We start from the raw sequence: 20,883 nt of genomic DNA, 5'->3' as shown, positions 1-20,883 counted from the left end.
TGCTCTGAATTTCTGGGGAGATCCCTGTCTGTGTAGTACAAACAGATCATACGTTCATTGTCCCGGCTTTGAACTAAAAAAAACAAAAAAAAGTGAATCCCTACCTACCGACCCTAATTTTTTCTGGACTGTAATAGGAAACACAACATTTATTTTGTTAGGCCTAGTGGAATTTATTGTAAGAACCATAACTAGAAGCTATACTAATCTAAGGAACATTGCAGTGACTTAATTTCTGATGAAAAACATGATAAAATTCATGCCGCCTTCCTAGCAAGTCTTAAGTGTGACAACGAATATCAAATCAGAGTCACAATAAATGATTACATCTACTTTTATCCCTTTCCAGATACCAAACAATAGAATTCCAAACAATTCAAAAGGTCTGTTATAGTTACAGTAGGTAAATGGTAGATTAATGCTTCTAGGAGTAGGACAAGAAAGCTATGGAAATTAAATATCTTTGTTTCACCAAAGAATGCTATAATAGGTCACAAATTATACCAAACTTGCCACAATCTTTAAACAAATTTGCATGTGTGTAAGTCTGTAGATCATTTACTTAATTCTATTAGAAACTGTGGAATGGATACAGTGAAAATTATATACGGTTCCCTTTTAAACTACATTAAGTATTTTTCCATATTTTCCACAAGAAAGGGATGTTAAATAATATAATTACTATATATCACTTAAGATAATAGGAGAAAACGTGAGAAATACAAACATTACATCACTACGCTAACAACTGCTAACTTAATTAATACAATTAAGAACAAAATAAGTACAGTACTGATTGAATTACGATTTGACTTGCACTGTGCTATGTTAAGGATAGGGATGCTCCATGGTAAGCTACTTCTATAAATACCGTGTATTTTGGCTGCGGTACAGCAGGGATATCTTGTTGCTGACAAACAAATTTTGGATGTTTATTTTTAGTGTGTCACGCGAAGATGGGGAAAACGCCCTTAATTACACTACATATGGGACCTGCATAGAAATGGAAAATATTGTCGATATCAGTAGAAAAGATTTAAAATGCCGTACCTCGTCTAATACTGGATACAGGACGACGTGCAGGGGTAGTGAGACGACTGTGGAGTGTTCTGCATCGTCCCCCATGGTCATATCTTCACCCGGACTCAGGATCAACAAAAACTTCAAGCGCCTCACAAAAAAAAAAAAAAAAGCAAACAATGGATTTTACGCAAACGCCACGCAAACTACGACACGTTCCAGTCTTTAAGGCACTTCTCAACAGTCTTGGGGACAGAAATCCGGTTCCTTGGGCGAGCGGGAAGACGAAACGGGACGTTTTTAGACCATTTTTGTGGTGTTGGGAAGAAAATCTCAGACAACACACGGAAACAAAATGTCGGCTGACTCAGGGCGGGGCGGTGAAAGGTCAGGGGTCGGAGCCTCGCTTTCACGCTGCTCACCTGGCGGAACCCGGAAGTGGTGAGACTTGTTTGTACACAGGTGAGTTTTCTTAGGTTCTAGTCGTGCTATTGGCTGTCTTTGGAGGCGTCTCTGGCCCTCATAAACCTTGAGGGTTTGGAGAATCATTCTACGTTACTGTCGTCTCGAATGCTTTGTAGAATACGAAAATCAGTAGGCTAAAACATTCTTGGTAACAGTTTACTATGACATAGTGTACTATGTATAACTTATACGCAACGTTTAAACGTTTATAAACTTGTATACTTAAAACGTCATCATAGGAAACTTTCGAAGGATCTCAGGGTGAAAGGCTACATCAGAGTTAAGGGGAAATAACGTGTTTACAAAGTGCACGAATTGGAGAACAGGAAACTGCCACGTGTATGACTTACACATCCAGTGCCAATCTGACACGTGTACTTAAGTGACATAATCACATAACAGCGTTAACTTAAACACTGCAGAATAAGCAGAAGAAAACACCACTTGTGTGGGGGACAGTCAGGTATGGAAACTTTAATATAAGACTTTTAAGGTAGGGGAGGGGAAAGGAGGAGATTCTCTTTAAATTCTTTCACATGAATTTTCATAATTGTGAGAAATGTCCCCTGTGACACACACAAATTAGGGTCACATAACTAAATCTAGAGTAGCTCATCTGTATTGGACTATTTTAACAAGTAATTGAAGTTTTCAGACCTCCGAGGAGCATTTGGGGTTTTCATGAATGTATTGAAACTGTGAAAAAGATAAATGATATAATTGGCTGTTTTAATACACCATGTTCTGAACTCCTTCATATACATTGTACTGCCTGCCCATGTACTCCTATCCAGCATGTGCTGCCCACCCTCCAACTTGACCTTCTTATCAATCATGAGTCAGAATTACCCCCCACCCACCATGCGACTGAAGAAAAAGTAGGACAGACAGAGACACAAAACTGCAACTCAGCCACCCAAAACTATACTTACGTGCACGAAAGTAATACATGTAGCTTTCAATGCATTTCACAGTTCTAGAAACATGTTGTTTTTTTTTTCTATTTTTTTTAAGTGTTCAAGTTTTCACATGTCTCTTCTACAGTATCCCTGTGGTAGTAACCATGCCTGGACACAGTTATGGCCTCTTGGGCCTTCTAGTTGCCATGGCAACTATGGGAGGCTCCTCAACACAAGAGTCGAGCCCATTGGCTGATGTGAACAGTGAGTTTGCCCTGGAGTTGTACAGGGTGCTGCACAAGGGTCATCCCGAGAACATCTTCTTCTCACCCTTCAGTATCTCCACCTGTCTGGCCATGACTTACCTGGGGGCAAGGAATGACACTGCACAACAGGTGAGATAGTTATTAGAGGGGGACAAGAGGTTCAATAAAACCTGACATAATATCATGCATGGTATGTCTGAAAAGTGATTTCCTACATTCAGTTTGCTAGTCCATCTTGTTTAGAGCGCTACTGGCCATTTGCAGTTGCGGCTAGCACCTAGAGTCGATAAATTGGCCGTCGTCATTTTCTGCTCCCCACCTCCTATTTTATCGAACCCCTTGAACAAGAAATCAGGATTGTATTGGGTATCCGTGAATCTGTACTGTATGATCATAGGGAAATGCCACACAATGGATTACTACTCATAGTAAGTACATAGTACCCTCCTCCCACAATTTATGAATATTAGTACTAGTAGTAGCCTCTACCAGGCTTTGGAAGCAGCTGGAAAGAGTAGAAATTGGCCAAATAGATAGATAGAATGCCAGGAGAGTTGTTCTGCTAAGGAAGTACATTTGCCGCATCCAAGAACTCCCTTACGAATATGGCAGCAACACTCTGCTGTAATATTCAGTAGCAATACCTGGCTGTGATACAAATCACATCATCAAGAATATGTGTAAAGTGTTACACTTCCATTGTGCAAACCAAAGTATACATTCTAAGTTCGATGTTGTACTTTCCACAGATGAGTCGGGTGCTTCGCTTCCACAAGATGGAGGCCTCCGACCTTCACATGCTGTTCCACGACCTTCTGACCCAGCTGCACCACTCCGACAGGCCCTACACACTCCGGACCGCCAACCGCCTCTTCGGTCAAAACTCCTTCGAGTTCGTGCAAAAGTTTCTGGATGAAACGTCCAGACACTACAGGGCGCAGCTGGCTCCCGTGGACTTCCATGGAAACACGGAGGGCGCGCGTCAGACTATCAACACCTGGGTGGAGGAACAGACAGAGAAGAAGATCCAAGATCTTTTAGCACCAGGTGTGATTTATTCATTTATTCATTTCTTCTGTTATTTCCTCTTTTATTCCTTTGTTAATTTATTCACATGGCATTGTCTAGCATGGAATTTATAATACAGGCAGGGCTGTAAATACCCGTACTGGGTGCATATGCAGTTTTGTGCACCAAAAATTGGAGCTGTGCAACTAATTTTTGTCCTGTGGGTGTGCTGGTGCACTTGAATACGTGTATTTATATTGTGTTACATTAGTAAATTTCAGATTCAAGCTCTAAAAAAGAGGCATTACTCGTAAGGTTTATGATTAGGTATGGCTGACATTCTACATTATTGCATGTTGGGCACCCAAGGTGCACCTTTCTGGCATATTCCTCAGATCAGCATCTTACATAATGTGACATCAGCCTTGCTTTATTTTTGAAGGAACTGTGACCCCGAGCACCATGCTAGTACTGGTCAATGCCATCTACTTCAAGGGCAGCTGGGAGCGCAAGTTTGAGGAGTCGCGTACGAGGCTCGACACCTTCCACATCAGTCGGGACGAGAAGGTCGAAGTACCCATGATGCGTCAGCAGGGCCAGTTCAAACTCGCCTACGATGAGGACCTTAACTGCCAAATCCTGGAGATGCCGTATCAAGGCAAGTATCTCAGCATGGTGTTTGTGTTACCAGACAAGATGGACGCTTTGAGCACCATCGAGGCTTTGTTAACGCCAGACTTACTCCGTCGCTGGCAGAAATCTTCGAGCGAGGTTTCCACGATGGTCCAAATCCCCAGGTTCAAACTGGTCCAGGATTTTGTCCTGAACGAGAAGCTGGCGGATATGGGGATGACGGCCCTGTTCAGCCGCGCGGACGCGGACCTGTCCGGGATCACGGGTTCCCGCGACCTCTACGTTAGCCACGTCATACACAAGGCTTTTGTAGAGGTCAACGAGGAGGGAAGCGAGGCCGCGGCGGCGACGGCGGTGAGCATGATGAAACGGTCGCTGGATGGGGAGACGTTCTTTGCCGACCATCCCTTCCTGTTCTTCATCAGGGACAATGACTCAAACTCTATCCTGTTTCTGGGTCGACTGGTGCGTCCAGATGGACCCACTACAAAGGATGAACTATGAATCAAATGTGCATTTGTGCAATTCAAATCTAACCTATACTTCTGGGCACAAAAATATGTTAACAAGGCATTCTTGGACATGACAGAAATGCCTAAGTAATTCCTGGAATACTTGGAACAGGCATAAGTGATATTGTTAGGCTAACCCATTTGTGCATTTTATGAGAACATCTTTATTGTATAAAAGTCAGTCTAAGAATTGCCTACAAATGTGGGATAGTGGGAGTATCATACTATGAATGCTCTAATGAGACAAATGGACACTGAACACTTTCCAGGCTAATGGCACTGTCCTTGGTGCTGAAGGCCTTCCACACTAACATCACTGTCCCTGGTGCTGAACACTTTCCATGCTAATGGCAGTGTCCCTTGTGTCAAACAAGAGCAGCATCGTTTTCCAATTTTTTTTCAATTACTGCATAAATTTGCTCCATTATTTCTTCAAGTAGCTCTATTTTGTAGCCAAAGTAGAAGCTCTGCTTTCTGAAGTCTAGAGATCAATGATAGATCAATATCAGTATAAAAGATATGGATACAGCAGAAAACTATTTATACGAGAAAAATACATCAAGAAAAATATATCAATAGTAGTTTGTCTTTTGTTTGGGTTTTCCCCCAAGAAATTTCAAGAAGTTTTATACCACACAATGTTCACATAGGTATTCATAGAGAAATATACAACCTTAAAAGGAAATATGAATTTCACTTTAAGTTTAATGTACTATGTTATATCATTCTTTATTACGTACTCATCTATTACTTGTTGTCAAATTAGCTGCAGTGGACACAACAGCAAGTAGTTGTTCAAAATTTTCTCTACGATTTAGAAGAATGACAAAAATAGCAGCAATGCTGATACAATGCTGCATTGTGTTTTATGTTGCAGGAACACACACAAATTCTTGCACATACACATACATACATACATACATACATACACACACACACACACACACACACATCTTCAGACAGACTCACATACACATACATACACAAAGACAAGCAAAAAGCATTAGTTCACTCCCTTGGGGTGAAATAAAAAGCATACAGATTAGTACTGCCTAGAGAGAGATTTACAAAACAACTAAACAGACGTGATCATGAAAAACTAACGCGGATCCATAATGGTGCTTGTCAATAACAGTTCACACACAATAGTACTACATAGCTACCTATAACTCTGCCTCCTTTGGCTCTTGTACTCTAGCCCTAATCTCCAAGCAGATCTTTTGGTGGCTGCAGAGACAGAATCAAATTGGCCAGGCAGTTTCCATTGGCCAGACAGTTTAATACCATTTCGCCACCGAAGTGGCTACAGCCTGGTCTATTATTACTAAAAAGGCCTGCTTGGAGATTGCTCTAGCTCTACGTGTCCGTCTCGTTGTTGACTTTACTGAGGTTGTCGCCGTGTTCGAAGTTGTAGAGGACGTTATCGAAGCCGTCGTACGCGACAGGCAGGCCGGTCACCTTGACGGAGTCGTCTGGCCGCATGTTGTTGTACGCTATCCCCGACTCAGCCTTAGCCGCTGACTCTGCCGCTCTGTTGATATGAAGAAGTAAACATTTATAAGAATGGGAAAGTTTTAAGGGGGAACATACGAAATTGTGATGCTGTCACTGCATTAATAAATCTTCGAGTATGTCTTTTAGTCAGAAAATACAGCCAAAAATTTTTATTGTTTGCAAATGGAATGATTAATGAAATTATAGATTTTGATATTGAAACAGCTGAGCCCTTGAGATATGGAAAATGATTTTGAAGCAAAGGATCTCTGGACAACTTAATGTTGTCCTCATTCTTCACCACGCTAAATGTTAAGTTTTTTTCAGATGGGCCTTCTTGCACATCGACTTTTGTAAAGTTGAAGGGGCTACCCAGTTGTGTTAATATCAAATAAATAAAAACAGGTTAACACAAGTTCAGAAACAAGTGGAAGGGAAATCCCGGATGAGAAAGACTCACGATGTTTTTCTCCTGAAGAGGATGAATCCTGCCACCGCCGCTACTCCCAGCACGATCAGAACGGCAATCACCACTCCGGCTACACCGCCTCCGGACAGGCCTGGACACGGAGGGAAATACTGGGTCAGAAAAAAATAGGCTACCTGCAAGTCATGTCAAGTTGAAAAAGGAACATTTTTCTTCTATACTCAGACGTTTACAGCTATTGACACAAGTCATATTGCACCCGGCATATATGCTTGACTATTTGGTACCAACAAAACTAGCTTCAATCGCACATTTTATCTGAAGGATTTTGAAAGACGAAATGCCATAACATTCAAAGCTCTTGCGCCAAAGAAACAGTTACTCAAGTAACTGGATATGATTTTAGAAACAGTCACAATTGACAGTTGCTTGAATAACTGTTTTTTTATGTATCTTGTTAACTGGATGTCTAACCTTCGCCGACGAATTCAAAGCTCTTACCTGCCGAGTATCTATCAGTGGTTGGTAGATTCTCGCAGTTGTTGTTGTCGCCCGGTGTAGGGTAGGCCAGGACGAACTGTGACAGCGTCACAGGGTCCACTCCCTTACATCTGCTGAGAGACTCGTCCACGTCTTTCGGGTTGTGACGGCTGTACTCGTGCAGCGCCTGTTGACCGGGAGTCAGGGTGTTCAGGATGAGGTTACTGCCGTTCCAGAAACTTGTGGAGTACACGACTGCGTCCAGCAGGTTATCAGCGGTCACGGTCATCCCTCCGTAGTACCTGGAGAGGTAGAAATCTTTTTTTTCATTGCTCTCCAGTATTGCAGAATGTCAACATTTTGTTCTGCAATTCGGAAATTACTTTCTGCAGATACACACTTAATAAAAAAGCAAGACTGACACAAACATGCATACATTGTGTGTTACATAGAAAACACACAAGTGAATAAAATTCCTTACACAAAACATCACTATTACATGTATCACACAGGTAAGTTATAAAAAAAAACGACCAGCATCATATAATTGAAACTAAAAACATAATTGAAGCATTATAAGCTTGAATGTCGCTCCTTGTTCTTTCTTATGAGCAAGAAAATTTGTTCTCTCTTGATAGGAGAAAACATATTTGAAATATCAATAAAGATAATCATTAATATTCTGTGTGCAAAAAGGCACAGTTTGCCCGAAAAGGTGCTTTTTGCATGCATGGTAACATAGGCCTTTCCTGCTGGGTCCGAAGACATAAGGCCGGAGGCTACCTCAAAACCAATTCCCCAGGGAATGCATTCGTAAAATTTTCTAAATTCTTTCAGCTTGATCGTAATATACTGTAAAAATACCTCCGCCCCTGAGGCGTCGCCAAAAACCCATGGCATATACAAACCCATAGCATATACAAAATTGCATGTTGGCAAACATTTTACATGCAATTTGAAAAAATACACGCAAAATTACTTGTTTATTTTACAGTCAGTAGTAAACACAAAAGCTCTTACCTCCAGTGAACGCGTAGCCCGATTTTCTTTTAGTCTGCAAAGTTGCAGGTTGCTTAATTTTTCTTCTGCAGTATTAAAAATATATCTCCAAAATGCAGACTGCACGCAGATGGGTAAATCTAGCACTGACCTGCCTCGCGGGTTGTAGTACAGCGCCACGCCATCCTCGCCGTTTTGCAGGATGTTCTCGTTCCTCTCGAGCACCAGATCAGGCCGAGGGTCGACGTTGGCACTCCCGATGACGAAGACACTTTCGGGCGCCACCTCGTTGCCGGCCAGATCGACCACGTTGTACGCGAGGTCGGTGGCGCCGTTGTAGAGGACCAAAAAGACGCCGTCTAGCGACACCCTGATTTTTCCCGGGTTGTACAGCTCGATAAACTCGGCGGTGTCGTAGGACGGATTGTCGGCGTTGATTTCGTTGATGACGACACCCAAGGGGGCCATTGCAGCGGTGGTCATGGAACCGGTCGGAGGAGGGTTGGTGGGAAGTGGAGTGCAGTCGTTGGGCCCTCCGGGCGTGTGGTACGTGGACCGGAACTGTGACAGTGTGACGCGATCATTCCCGAAGCATCTGCTCACGGACACCTCCGGTACGATAGAGCTCTCTAGTACCACCTCCTGTCCCGGGGCGAGGCGGCTGATGAGTTCGGTGGGCCGTCTGTTCCTGGAGTATACCAACACGTCCACTAGGAAGGCGTCTGTAGGTTCCATCCCGACGGTGTAAAGGTCAGGGTTCTGGTGGCTGTACAACGCCACGGCGTCCGGACCGTTCTGCAAAATGTTCTCGCCGTTAGGAAGAACAAAGTCCGGCCGGGGAGACACGTTTCCCGATCCGATGACAAAATAGCCATCCGGCGGGATGGACCCGCTCAACTTTATGACGTCGTAAGCTCGCAGGTTGGAGCTCCCATCGTAGAGAACGACCACAACTTTGTCTAACGAGTATGACCTTTCAGAGTCAGTGTTGTAAAGTTCGATGAATTCTTGGTCATCGACATTGGGGTTGTCTGCATTTACTTCGTTTATTACTATAGGAGGAGCACAGACGTTCTCACTGCCTGCAGTCGGAGTCGTGACTTGCCACAGAGAAAGTTTGAACGGCGTTGTACCGCCGCACCGGCTCAGAGTTTCGTCGACGTCGAATTCGCGGTCATCTTCGTGCAGTACCGACTCGCCCGGCGTGAGGGCGCTTATGAGCTGCGGATTGCTGTCGTTGAACCGCCTGGAGTAGACGATAGCGTCAATCAGATCCACACCCGTGACCTGCATACCGACCACGAACTGACTCGGCCGCCCGAAATACAGCCCCACAGCGTCCACGCCGTTCTGTAGAATGTTCTCAGAGTTCATAAGAACTACGTCCGGGGACGGCGTGACGTTTGGCGATCCGATGACGAAGTATCCTCTTGCAGGGACGGAGTTTCTGGACAGGTCTATGACGGTATACGCGGCGTTGTCGTGCCCGTTGTAGAACACCAGCACGAAGTTGTCCAGGCGAACCGTCACGCTCTCCGTGTTGAACAGCTCGATGTATTCCTGGTTGTCGCTGCCCGGGTTGTCCGCGTTCAGCTCGTTCAGGACGACCGCCGGGGCGACGTTCGGGACAGACGTCGGGAGCGGAGAACAGTCGTTCGGTCGCCCGGGAGTCGGTAGCATGACCCTGAACTGAGATAACGTGATGGGAGAGTTGCCAGTGCAGCGGCCGAGAGACTCGTCTAACTCTAGCACGCGGCTGTCCTCGTGGAGCGGCGGCTGGCCGGGAGTTAAAGCCGCCGTGAGACCTGCTCCGCTGTCGCCGCCGCTGTTGACGTACACGACTACATCTACGAGCCCGTCAGTGGTGACGTCCATCCCGGGAGAGTACCTGGACGCGTCCCCGTAGTACAAGGCTATGGCGTCCGGGCCGTTCTGAATGAAACTTGTGTCTATTTGAAGCCCTGGATTTGTGTTGGGAGTCCCTATGACGAAGTAGCCCTGGCGGGGAATGGTGCGACCGTTCAAAGACAGGACCCTGTACGCGGTGTTGGTGTTACCGTTGTACAGCGCCAGCACGAAATAGTCCAGAGGCACGTCGCGGTTTTCTTTGTTGTACAGTTCGATGTACTCGTGGTCGTCTACGGAGGGGCTGTCTGCGTTCATTTCGTTGATGACGATCTGTGAGACGGGCGGTGTCTGTGTCGTGGTGCGGGGCGGTAGCGTGGCGAGGGGCTGGCAGTTGTTAGGGGCTCCGGGCGTGGGCATCGTCATGCGAAACTGTGAGAGTGTCAGAGGATCGTTTCCGGAGCATCTACCAAGAGAGACGTCTCCAGCAGCTACGTAAGACAGTTCTAAAGCCGGGTCTTGTCCTGGAGTTAACGCAGCGATCAAGCCTGATTCTGTACGGGGCGCGTATTTGGTATGGACCAACGCGTCTACAAGTCCGACAGTGCTAACGGTTGTACCCACGACTATGTCGCTTCGCCGATAGTGCAGTGCCACCGCATCGATGCCATTGTGTATAACATTCTCTGTATTGGTAAATAACAAGTTAGGACGAGGTTGGACGTTTGTTGACCCAATGGTATAATAACCGTGCGCCGAGATTGACCCAGTCAGCTGAATAACCAAGTAAGCTTGATTATCGGCTCCGTTGTAGAGCACAAGTTGAAAATCGCTCAGATCAACATTTGTGTTGTCCCTGTTGTAGAGCTCGATGTACTCCTGTGTGTCTGTCCCCGGCGTGTCACTGTTTAACTCATTAATTATGATGGACGGAATGGTGATGGGGGTAGTGGGGGCAACTGTGGGGAGGGCGGCACAGTTGTTTTCTCCTCCCGGAGTCGGACGGGTAGCCTGGAACGCGGACATCGTCACAGCGTCTAAACCGCCGCACCTACTGGCCGACACGTCTATATCGGTACCCGCTGCGTTTTCGTACACCAGTTGCTGCCCCGGTGCCAAAGTAGCCATAAGAGAGTCCGCGGTAGACCCAGTTCTGCTAGAGTACAAGACGGCGTCGACCAGGCTGGCCCGCGAGGCCGGCATGCCTACGATGTAGTCGGCAGCGTTTCCGTAATACAAGGCCACAGCGTCGGGTCCATTTTGGATCGAAGTGTCGCTCACCACGTTAGGCCGAGGCACGACATTGCTGGAGCCGATAGTGTAGAACCCGTTAGCTGGTATGGTCCCACCTGAGAGATCTATCACAGCGTAGGCCTGGTCATTTGCGCCGTTGTAGTACACGAGAACTAACCCGTTGAGATTGACGGACGTGGAGTCTTTGTTTAAAAGTTCGACGTATTCCTGGTCATCCGTGCCAGGGTTGTCGGCGTTTACCTCATTTATGACGACGTTTGGGGCGGACGTCGACGGACGCGTGGTCGGTCGCGGGGTGGCCGTTGTGACCGTTGGATTTGAAGTCGTGACCGTCGGCAGAGGAGCGCAGTTGCTCTCCCCACCTGGAGTGGCATACGTCACCTGGAACTGAGACAGAGTGTTCGCGTCGAGGCCACCGCACCGACTTATAGACTCGTCATCGGCAACAGCCTGCTCGTTTTCGACAACAAGTTGTTGACCGGGAGCCAGGACGTCCGTGAGACCAGCTACCGTGTCGCCAGCTCTTTTGGAGTAGATCAAGACATCGCGAAGGTTGGTGTTAGTCACCGTCATGCCGACGGTAAAGCTATTAGGGTCTCCATAGTAAAGCGCCACGGCATCCGGACCGTTCTGAATGTTTAGATCAGTCGTTACAATGTCTGGTTGAGGGTTGACGTTAGCTGAACCAATGGTGAAGAAACCACGAGCGGGGATAGAGTAGCTGGATAAGTCCAGAACGTAGTAAGCCTGGTTGTTCGCGCCGTTGTAGAAGACGACCACAAAGTTTCTGAGGGAGACCGTGACGGAACGTTTGTTGCGTAGTTCCAGGTATTCTTGGTCATCCGCCCCGGGGTTGTCGGCGTTCAGTTCGCTGATGACGACGTCCGGGACGGGGTTAGCAGTAGCCCCGCCGCCCGCCGGGGTGGTGGTCGGGACGGTAGCGGGCGGGGTGACCGTACCTCCCGGGGGAAGGGTACAGTTGTTCGCGGCGCCCGGGGATGGGTAGCTGGTGCTGAACTGGGCGGTGTTGAGCGCGTCTGTGCCGTTACATCTGCTGAGGGACTCGTCCAGGACGTCGAAGTTCTCGTCTTCGAGGACGACACTTTGGCCAGGAAGGAGGATGGCGATCAGACCGTCTGCTGGCCTATCGGCATACCTGGGGACAGAATCGTACACACGTCAACCATCATTAGAACAATACATGTAGAGAGAGGCTCGAGCTCAGAAATGATTTATTATGTAGTCAGAAATATAAGTCCCTAAAAATATCTAATATAAGTGGATTTTTGTGGATTTGCAGAGGGTTGCAGGGAAAGTGGGTGGATATTTGGATACAGTTGATTGACATGGAGGTCAAGTCTGAAGGTTACCCAGCACGTGCCGACCGGATGGGAGTATTAATTAAAGTGGGCGGTACGTTGAGGAATTCAAGAAGTTCGTGCAATCCCCTCAACAGCTCCAATACATTCAAAAAAAACTAAACACCTCCCGAATGTCTACTGAAATCTACGATTTTGTGTTTCCATCACTCTAAGTTTAATCACCATCACTCTATTTTCTGCACCCCGCCTTTTGAAAATAAAAAAAGTCATATATCTACCTTGAGTAGACGATAGCATCTACAAGTCCCCCTCTCGTCACATCCATCCCCACGGTAAAACTCCCGGGGTCCCCGTTATACAGGGCCACTCCGTCAGGACCGTTCTGGAAAAGGTTAGAATCCGTAGGCAGGACGAAGTCGGGCCTGGGTACCACGTTGCTCGACCCTATCACAAAATACCCCCGTGCCGGGATGCTTTTCCCCGTCAAGTATATCACGTCGTACGCTGTATCGTCGGCGCCGTTGTACAGAACGACTACGTAGGTATCCAAGGCGACGACGCTGTTGTCGGTGTTGTAGAGTTCGATGTACTCCGTGTCGTCTGACTGGGGGTTGTCGGCGTTCAGTTCGTTAATTATGACGCCAGACGACACGATGTGAAGCATGGCCAACAGGGACAGGAGTCTGGGCAGCATCTTTTCGTTTCTCTGAAAATAAAGTTAAAAGAAAACCCCTGGTCACTTAAAATGATGCTGCACCACTACGCGTCCTTAGATGTACGTGGACATGGCATTTCGGGTTTCATGATCAGCTGTGAGACAAAACAGACACAAAACATTATTTATTTCTTTATTTCAGGCATAACTCGCCCATATACAACATACATATAAAATACACACACAATGTATCGGCACTCAAGTTTTAACAACGCTGTGCGCATGGTCTATTTAGAAGGTGGGAGTTCAGACAGAACTTTGTGCCCCTGTATTTGATCGTATTTGAACAAGTTGTCGTGGGTTTTAAAAGCTCAATAGGAGAGCAAAGTCTGGTCTGAAGTACTCTTCATGCTCAAGGCAGCACGTTCAGAAGACGACAATAGTTAAAAAGGTGAAAAGTAAGCACATTCTATCATCTAACCTCGGCACGTGGCGTACGTTTATCAGTTTTCAAGTAGAGGTTGTAACATTTCTAACTGCCTTTGAGACAGATTGTTTGTCAGAAAAGAAACGGGGAGGTTAGAACATGCTACAGCATTCCCTCACTTTAACCGTATCGTCGTGGAGGTTAAGATATCTATTTTATATCTATTATATCATTTCCATTCCCTCTTTTACCCACCTGCCAACTATGTGATATAAAGCACTTTGTCCTTGGTTGAACCACGTTATGACTCTTTGCAGTAGGCCCTTTGTTTCAACATTACGTACTTGAAAGTGTATTGATTCAGCTGCACTATGAGCGTGCTGTTCACGTGAAGCTCTCACGTCTGGGACATGAACACGTGCTGCACATGTAGCACTCAGGAACTGTACTAAAAGCTCTGCAGACAAGCAGGGCAAAATAGCTTTCCAATAGCGGGCGTAATGTCCCTATAACGGGCAAAGGGCGAGTACGAACTTGGCAGACAATGACGAAAACGTTTCAATGATTAAGTAATTTCCCGTAAAAGTACAGTTGCACTCGTCGTACGCATTTTGTCGTATGGATATCACGGAAGTTATGACAGAAATGGCCATTGACAACGATCTACCAAAACCTTCCCGCCACAAGACAGCTGAATTTTGTATGAAACGACTGCCTTACGAATGTCGTATATTTGTCGTAAGACGTACGTGACAGGGGCCTAAGCGAAGAATTTCACCACAAAGGGTGAAGGCACAACATTGCAGTCTGCACGAAGGTACAAAGGTCATGAAGGTCACATAGCTAAACGTACAATGGTGCCCCTTCAAGGATGTCGGTTTTGGCAGATAGGACTGTTGATAGAAAGGATTCAAAGACCAAATGGTAAATTGACTCAAGAAAAACAACATGTAATTTGAAAACCACAGCCAATCTAATAGCTAAATTTATCGTCTTGGGAAATAATGACGGCGTGACTAAGACCAAGGACTTAATATAACGTCCTTACTGAGACTGACACGGTCTTAAATGCTTTCCGGAGAACACCCAAGACAATCGCCCTCCCCCGCGACACTATTATGTACTAGTAGTACATAGCATATGGCGTCACATAGTCAACAAGAAACAAAGAGAACGTATTTACAGATGGGAATATCGTACTTATTTAACTTATGATTCCACAATTACTATTCAGCATTGTACGCAACGTAATATTTTGGTATAAGTTCAGAAGCTTCCGTAAGGTCTACTACAGTTATCATATACATGTAATATGAAGTGAGTTAACGTGACGCCCTTGGCCCAAGTAAAATGACACATAATAGTAGCTATGGTGAATTCTTACAGTAAACGCAAGGTCTAAAGTACTAGTAGTGACAGGCGAGATGACACACGTGTTCAACATATGTCTAACATTTAGGCAAAGTTATCAGCATTGTAATAGCATAGGTTTTGTGCATTGAGTATTGGACATTTCGCGCCATTTTGAGATTTTTGGCGCCAGTCCTGACAATCACTAGCTCTCTAAACTCTCTGTTGTAGCAGGTCTACAAATAGTCCAACATAAAACATTCATGTATAATCATGAAGGCATATATCTCTACAAAGTATGGTCCGTTAACTACAAAAAGGTAACTGTCACTTGGTACGTGACTCTGGGTAACTCCTGCCACGTACAAAGCATATCAATGTTTACCAGTTTACAGTCTTTGTAGGCCCTGTCCTACTACCATAAATCCTTAACTACAGAAGAATGAGAAAAAATTCTACACCCACCTACAAGAAAGCAACTTGGTGACAATCTCCTCAACAGTACTTTCCTAACTCTGTCAAGATGTCACTGTAAAATGGGACACTACGAAATGACTGTCCCTGGACGATTCGCAGACGCTGTGTGTTTTAGGCGGGAAAGGACAAGTAGTGTTATCACGATATGGCACCAGTTCTTGTTGACCAACCTTTCACAATCCGTGGTGACGGAGCAATTTGTGTTTGATGGCGGCCAAATAATGGCTGACTAATTTAAAGTGCACGGCACGAGATTTCCCGCCAAAACTAGACATGGGACAGAGATTGGCAGACGGAGGTCGTTGATTGGCCAATTGGATAGCAGCCTCCATAGCATGTTAGCAGGCCTTTTGGGTGGCGTTTTGACATTACCGTATCTTAAGTTATTATGGACCATTTTCCAATTGGAACCATCTAACACATTTGTACTATACAGCAAAACATGGAAACAATTGTGAAATAGTACGTAGTTTTCGGTAGAAAGTCAGAATGACATTTATAAACTCCTCGCGCGAAGCCAGTTGAGAGGCTAAGAAAGGCAGAATCACGTCGTCTTCACGTTTCACTCAACCAAGCCCCATGTGCAAGCTGAGGCCTACATCACATGTACAAATGTACTTTGTAAACCCATGAAGGTAGAATTGAACAGGCCTTTTCAAATTCTACCTTCATGGTAAACCCTGAGTCAGTACACAAAACAAGAGAGAATAGTGGACTAGCGCTAGCTATAGGCTGGGAAGAGAGAAATGCACATCATATTATAGAAATGAATGGCAAAATATTCTTCTTCGTTTTACTGCTATTTTAACTTACCAGAATCATTCCAATAACCCGTTTTTCAGGTAACCCTGGTCTTTTCTAGTTAGGCATTCTCCCACACAGAGCTACGGCAAAACGAATACTAGTAGCCTTGGGATCATGTCGGGAATAGGTCTGCGTAGGAGACCGGTAGTTAGAAACTAAGAAATTTTACACACTAGTTGACCGCAGCAAACTTGGCGACATGTACACAGAATGATAGCATCACTCTGTCACTAAATACATTTTGTATGATACCACATCTTTGCTTTAATATGTCATGTACTGTACACAAACCACGTGACGTCACGTACACGCCCTACACACGCCTGCGTCGTGCCCCTGCTGTGTTGATAACGTAATCACCTCACCACGTTGCCCTAGAGTAGACTCATACACTGTGGAGTAAAGTCCAAGTATATAGGGTACGTCGTCCGAAATACATGTAATACACAATTACTTGTAGTGACCAAGATATAACAGTGTCTCCCTTTTCCAAGACCTACCCAGACCACACGCACAAAATCTTATAAATCGATGTAATCTTCTTGACACAGATTGTTTTGAACACACAAACTCTCTAACATGTACACGTGCAAGCCAGTGCCCCCTCCCCCTCTCCAAACTAAGAAACATAACCACTTAGTGTAATTAGCAAACAGATATTTACCTCAGAAAAATATCTCAGCAACCACCCTCACACAGGTCTGCTCCACAAATTTGCTGCAAGTGTGCCCTACTAAGAAACGAGAACTGTTGTTATTACAAAATCTTCAGGGAACGAGACTTCCTGTGACGTGTTTGAAAGTTTGTACAGAACCGGCTGGCACCGCCTTGACTTTCCTGACCCCTGGGAACGTGAACATTTCCTGTGCCAAACATCCGGGACTTGTCCCGTTATGTGCAGTCTCCAATAAGACGCTGCATAGGAGGGAAAATCTTTTCATGCTGGCAAACCTTTTTTTAAACCTCCTTGATGCTGGCTGATCTCCAAAGTAGATGTCTGGCATCCGCTTTTTTGTGGTGTTTCGTACCTCTCTTTTCGTTTCGCACCACTAAAACGACGCACCACTACTGAGTGCTTAAAGATAAGGGGAAAAGCATTATTCAGTCTGGCTATACATTGTTTCAATCTGGCTATCCAGTGGTCTGTAGACACCACCCTCTTATCCCCAATGCCGAATTTCAGTTCCTAAATTCCAGGGAACTGAAATTTGGCACTGCGGGAGGAAGATTGACTACAACAACGTCCAATCTGATATCTTACTGTCTGAAATCCGACACATTGTATTTACGAATAGCTTGAATCATACGTAAATGTTCCGTTTTTTCTCAGTCGACTTTGCGCATCTGTTTTCAGGAAGTGTCTCTTACTCACAACTTTTCCCCAGTTTCAACGAGGGCGAGAAATGGCGTCGATCAACTTTTTTTTTTATATTCCAACATCTAATCATAAGACGTGGTGACGGCACACTCAAGTTTTTTCAACTTATATTAATGCCACTACCAATGCCACTGCCAGGGGACAATACAATACTCATTTTCACCTGAGCGAAGTGAGGAAAGTCGTGTAAAGTGCCTTTCCCAAGGGCACAAGATCGGTGACATGTCAGGACTCGAACCCGGGACCTCTTGATTCCTGAGTCGAGCACTCTGCCGCTACGCTACACGACCCCACGGTTGATCAACTTGCGACATTAACTTGGGCGCAGCAGAATTAAAATAGCTACTATAGATTGGAGTGGAAGGGAGTAGTATACAGTACACTAGTAGTAGTTACCTATGGTATGAAGTGAAATATAGTCACATAACCAATCTAGTCAATCTCACTAGGCGTTACCGTGACTAAGTATATATGTACCATAAACGCCTCTTTTCCATCCACGTCAACGCCACATGACATGTCCCCACCCTATACAACACTTTTCATTTACCCAATGGTTAAGCTGACAGATAGATAACAATGGTTCAATTTACTGTTAGACAGAGAACTGTTGAAACCTGATACGTTTGGAAGCCGGTAAGGACGTCAGGTATATGTATATAGTCTGCAGAGAAAGACAATTCTCATGTTTTAGTAGCCACGCCGCCTAACGCAAAGGCGGCTCACAGAATAAGTGCTGTTCAGAAAGAGAATTGATCAAGCAAAAAGGTAGGATAACTTACATTTTTCCAGAGTCCTTTTGAGATATATAATTTATTGCTATAGGTTATATGTTGTTGTATAAGTTACTTGAGTTGTAGAAATGTTAAGGCTTGGTAAGCTCTACGTATGGTGGTACATTGAAACCTCACAAAACGTCTTTCCCCAGATTATGGATTACAGTATAATCGCTAAGCATGTTACGGAATATCTCACCCAAAAAAGAAACATGAATGTATATGACTTATTATTCTGGGAAATAGTGGGTAGCTATCTTATAATTCCCAAACGGCAGTTGTCTTTGCCTAAGGGGGTGTACGAGGTGTGCAAACAGAAGCTGGAGGTTATATCAACATTGTTTCAGTACAGCAGAATTAACAATCCCTGGTCAGGACATGTTAAAGGCATCCAGTGCAGTTTTAGGGCTTAGAAACCAGATTTTTCAAAGTCAATGTTCCAGCCACAGACTAAGTTTAAACAACACTGTCCCAATGTATATCGACATTCATGGAGCAAAAATGCCAACAATTCTGACGAAAAACGGTTACTGAAAGGGCCTGGGTTGATTTCAATGGTACCACTCAGAAAATAAAGGACTGATCTTGGGGCTTGGTTTAAATGCCTTAAGTATGAAATACTGATTCAAATGTGCTAATATTGCCATGGGACAGTATGTGTTAATATCATATAGATTGCCTTATTCAGAGTATTTTCAGTTTCAGTGTCGCCCTGAAATCTGAGAATTGGATGCCATTAAATTTAACAAAACATCGAGCCTGTTACTGTTTCCTCATAGATGTATGACTTATTACCGGAAGGTGTTATCACACCGAAATCTTACAACATACAGTATGCGAGTAATTAACGTTTGCTCAAATACGGATATCCTGCAATAAATGTATAAGCACCCAACCCATGGGAGTGGCTTTGTCAGTAAACAAGAGAGCTGATAAGAAATGAAGACTTGTATATAAGCCTTCAAATCGGGCCGTCACCCTTAAAGGCCTCCAATACGATTCAGCAGGGCAGCAAAACTGGAAATATTCTGAATAAGGCAATCTTTATGATATTGACACACACTGCTTCACATTATATTAGCACATTTTCAATCATTATTTCATACTTTGGACATTTAAAACTGCAGAAACAAGCTCCAAGATGAGTCCTTTATTTTCTGGGTGGTTCCCTAAAATCAGCCCAGGGCCCTTCGATCCAGTAACCATTATCCGTCAGAATCTTGAGAATTGTTGCTCCATGAGGGTAGCAAATTGGGATAGTATGGTTTCAACTCAGTATGTAGAGAAGTGACTAGAATATTGACTTGACCCGAAAAATCGGGTTTCCAAGCCCTAAAAACTGCACTAAAACACACACTTTCATTCCAACTGCCAAATTTCAGTTCCTAATTAAATTCCGGGAACTGAAATGTGGCACTGCTGACAGAAGAATGAAAAAACATGTCTGACTTGATCTCTCTTCCTCTTCCTCACAACTTTTCACATGATATTACTTTACTGCAGTTTCAAAGAGTTTGTCATATAACCGGACTTTCTCCCTTGTGCTTCTCAGTACTGTAATCATTCTAAATATTGCCGTAACAAATGATGTGTCTTTCTTATGAATCCAAGTAAATTCATATTTTGTGTTCTAGTAATTTTTATGCCAGCATTTTTATGAAATAGAAAGAGCCAACTGTAAAGATGCAGCATCAACTGGCTATACTCTTAGCCGTGGTGCAGCTGACGTCATCGGCACTAATCATTAACGAAATCAACGCAGACAACCCTGGGACTGACAACGTCGAGTTCATCGAACTGCACAACACTGGGAACGAGACCGTTGCCATGGACACCTACACGCTGGTTCTCTACAACGGAAACGGCGACGTCGCGTATGACGTCATTCGTTTGACCGGACAGTCCATTCCCGCCTTTGGGTATTTCGTGATAGGGTCGGGAAATGTTGACCCGACGCCACAGTTTGTACTTGCGAGCTCTTCTAATCTGTTCCAAAACGGTCCAGACGCCATAGCGCTGTACTCGGGTAATCCCTCCCGCTATACGTCTGGTATGGCGGTGACTGCAGATGGCCTGGTGGATGCTGTTGTGTACTCAAGGTTTGTTTGTTTGTTTGTTTGTTTGTTTGTTTGGACGATTCTAGGTCTAGCCTGACAAAGTACTACTGTTCTATCTATTCTTACTTAAACAAATTGATACATGATATGGCGGCCAGCCCTTGTCCTGCCGGCTTGCTACATGATGTAATCCGACACCATAGCACCAGTTACCATGGTGACAGCCATCTGGTCCAGGTCATTGACCTTAAATGTTTGGAACAGAGGAAGAGGCGATGGGGGGCAAGAACGATATGGTTTCATTCTGAGATGAAGGTAAGAGTAATGACAAACCT

General features: G+C 44.8%; 3 protein-coding genes across 4 annotated transcripts in view; 1 reads left to right on the top strand and 2 right to left on the bottom strand.

Moving 5' to 3' along the window:
• LOC109464460 (programmed cell death protein 10-A-like) overlaps positions 1-1,394 on the bottom strand; it is an 8,189-nt gene extending 6,795 nt beyond the window's left edge. Inside the window, exon 1 of the mRNA XM_019761447.1 lies at positions 1,051-1,394. Within this exon, the coding sequence (XP_019617006.1) occupies positions 1,051-1,131 (81 nt within the window). The 5' untranslated portion in view covers positions 1,132-1,394. The remainder of the gene's footprint in view (positions 1-1,050) is intronic.
• Positions 1,395-1,436: 42 nt separating this feature from the next.
• On the top strand, positions 1,437-5,371 carry LOC109464458 (leukocyte elastase inhibitor-like). The gene is made up of 4 exons (XM_019761444.1): positions 1,437-1,482; positions 2,530-2,779; positions 3,400-3,697; positions 4,101-5,371. Exons 2-4 carry the CDS (start codon positions 2,549-2,551, stop codon positions 4,793-4,795), a joined length of 1,224 nt encoding a protein of 407 aa, XP_019617003.1. The 5' UTR covers positions 1,437-1,482; positions 2,530-2,548; the 3' UTR covers positions 4,796-5,371.
• Positions 5,372-5,466: 95 nt separating this feature from the next.
• LOC109464453 lies at positions 5,467-17,270 on the bottom strand. 2 transcript variants are annotated; one of them, XM_019761438.1, is made up of 6 exons: positions 17,002-17,270; positions 12,903-13,330; positions 8,355-12,458; positions 7,226-7,506; positions 6,758-6,857; positions 5,467-6,334 (listed from the first exon to the last, which is right to left on the bottom strand). In XM_019761438.1, exons 2-6 carry the CDS (start codon positions 13,316-13,318, stop codon positions 6,160-6,162), a joined length of 5,076 nt encoding a protein of 1,691 aa, XP_019616997.1. In that variant the 5' UTR covers positions 13,319-13,330; positions 17,002-17,270; the 3' UTR covers positions 5,467-6,159. The 2 variants fall into 2 exon arrangements, with proteins under 2 accessions (XP_019616997.1, XP_019616996.1); XM_019761437.1 differs by lacking the exon at positions 17,002-17,270 and adding an exon at positions 15,522-15,648.
• Positions 17,271-20,883: the final 3,613 nt, after the last annotated feature.

Source organism: Branchiostoma belcheri, unplaced genomic scaffold, assembly GCF_001625305.1.
Source record: "Branchiostoma belcheri isolate BF01 breed outbred unplaced genomic scaffold, Haploidv18h27 scaffold139, whole genome shotgun sequence".
Lineage (NCBI taxonomy): Eukaryota > Metazoa > Chordata > Leptocardii > Amphioxiformes > Branchiostomatidae > Branchiostoma > Branchiostoma belcheri.
This window is presented reverse-complemented; position numbering and strand designations above follow the sequence as displayed.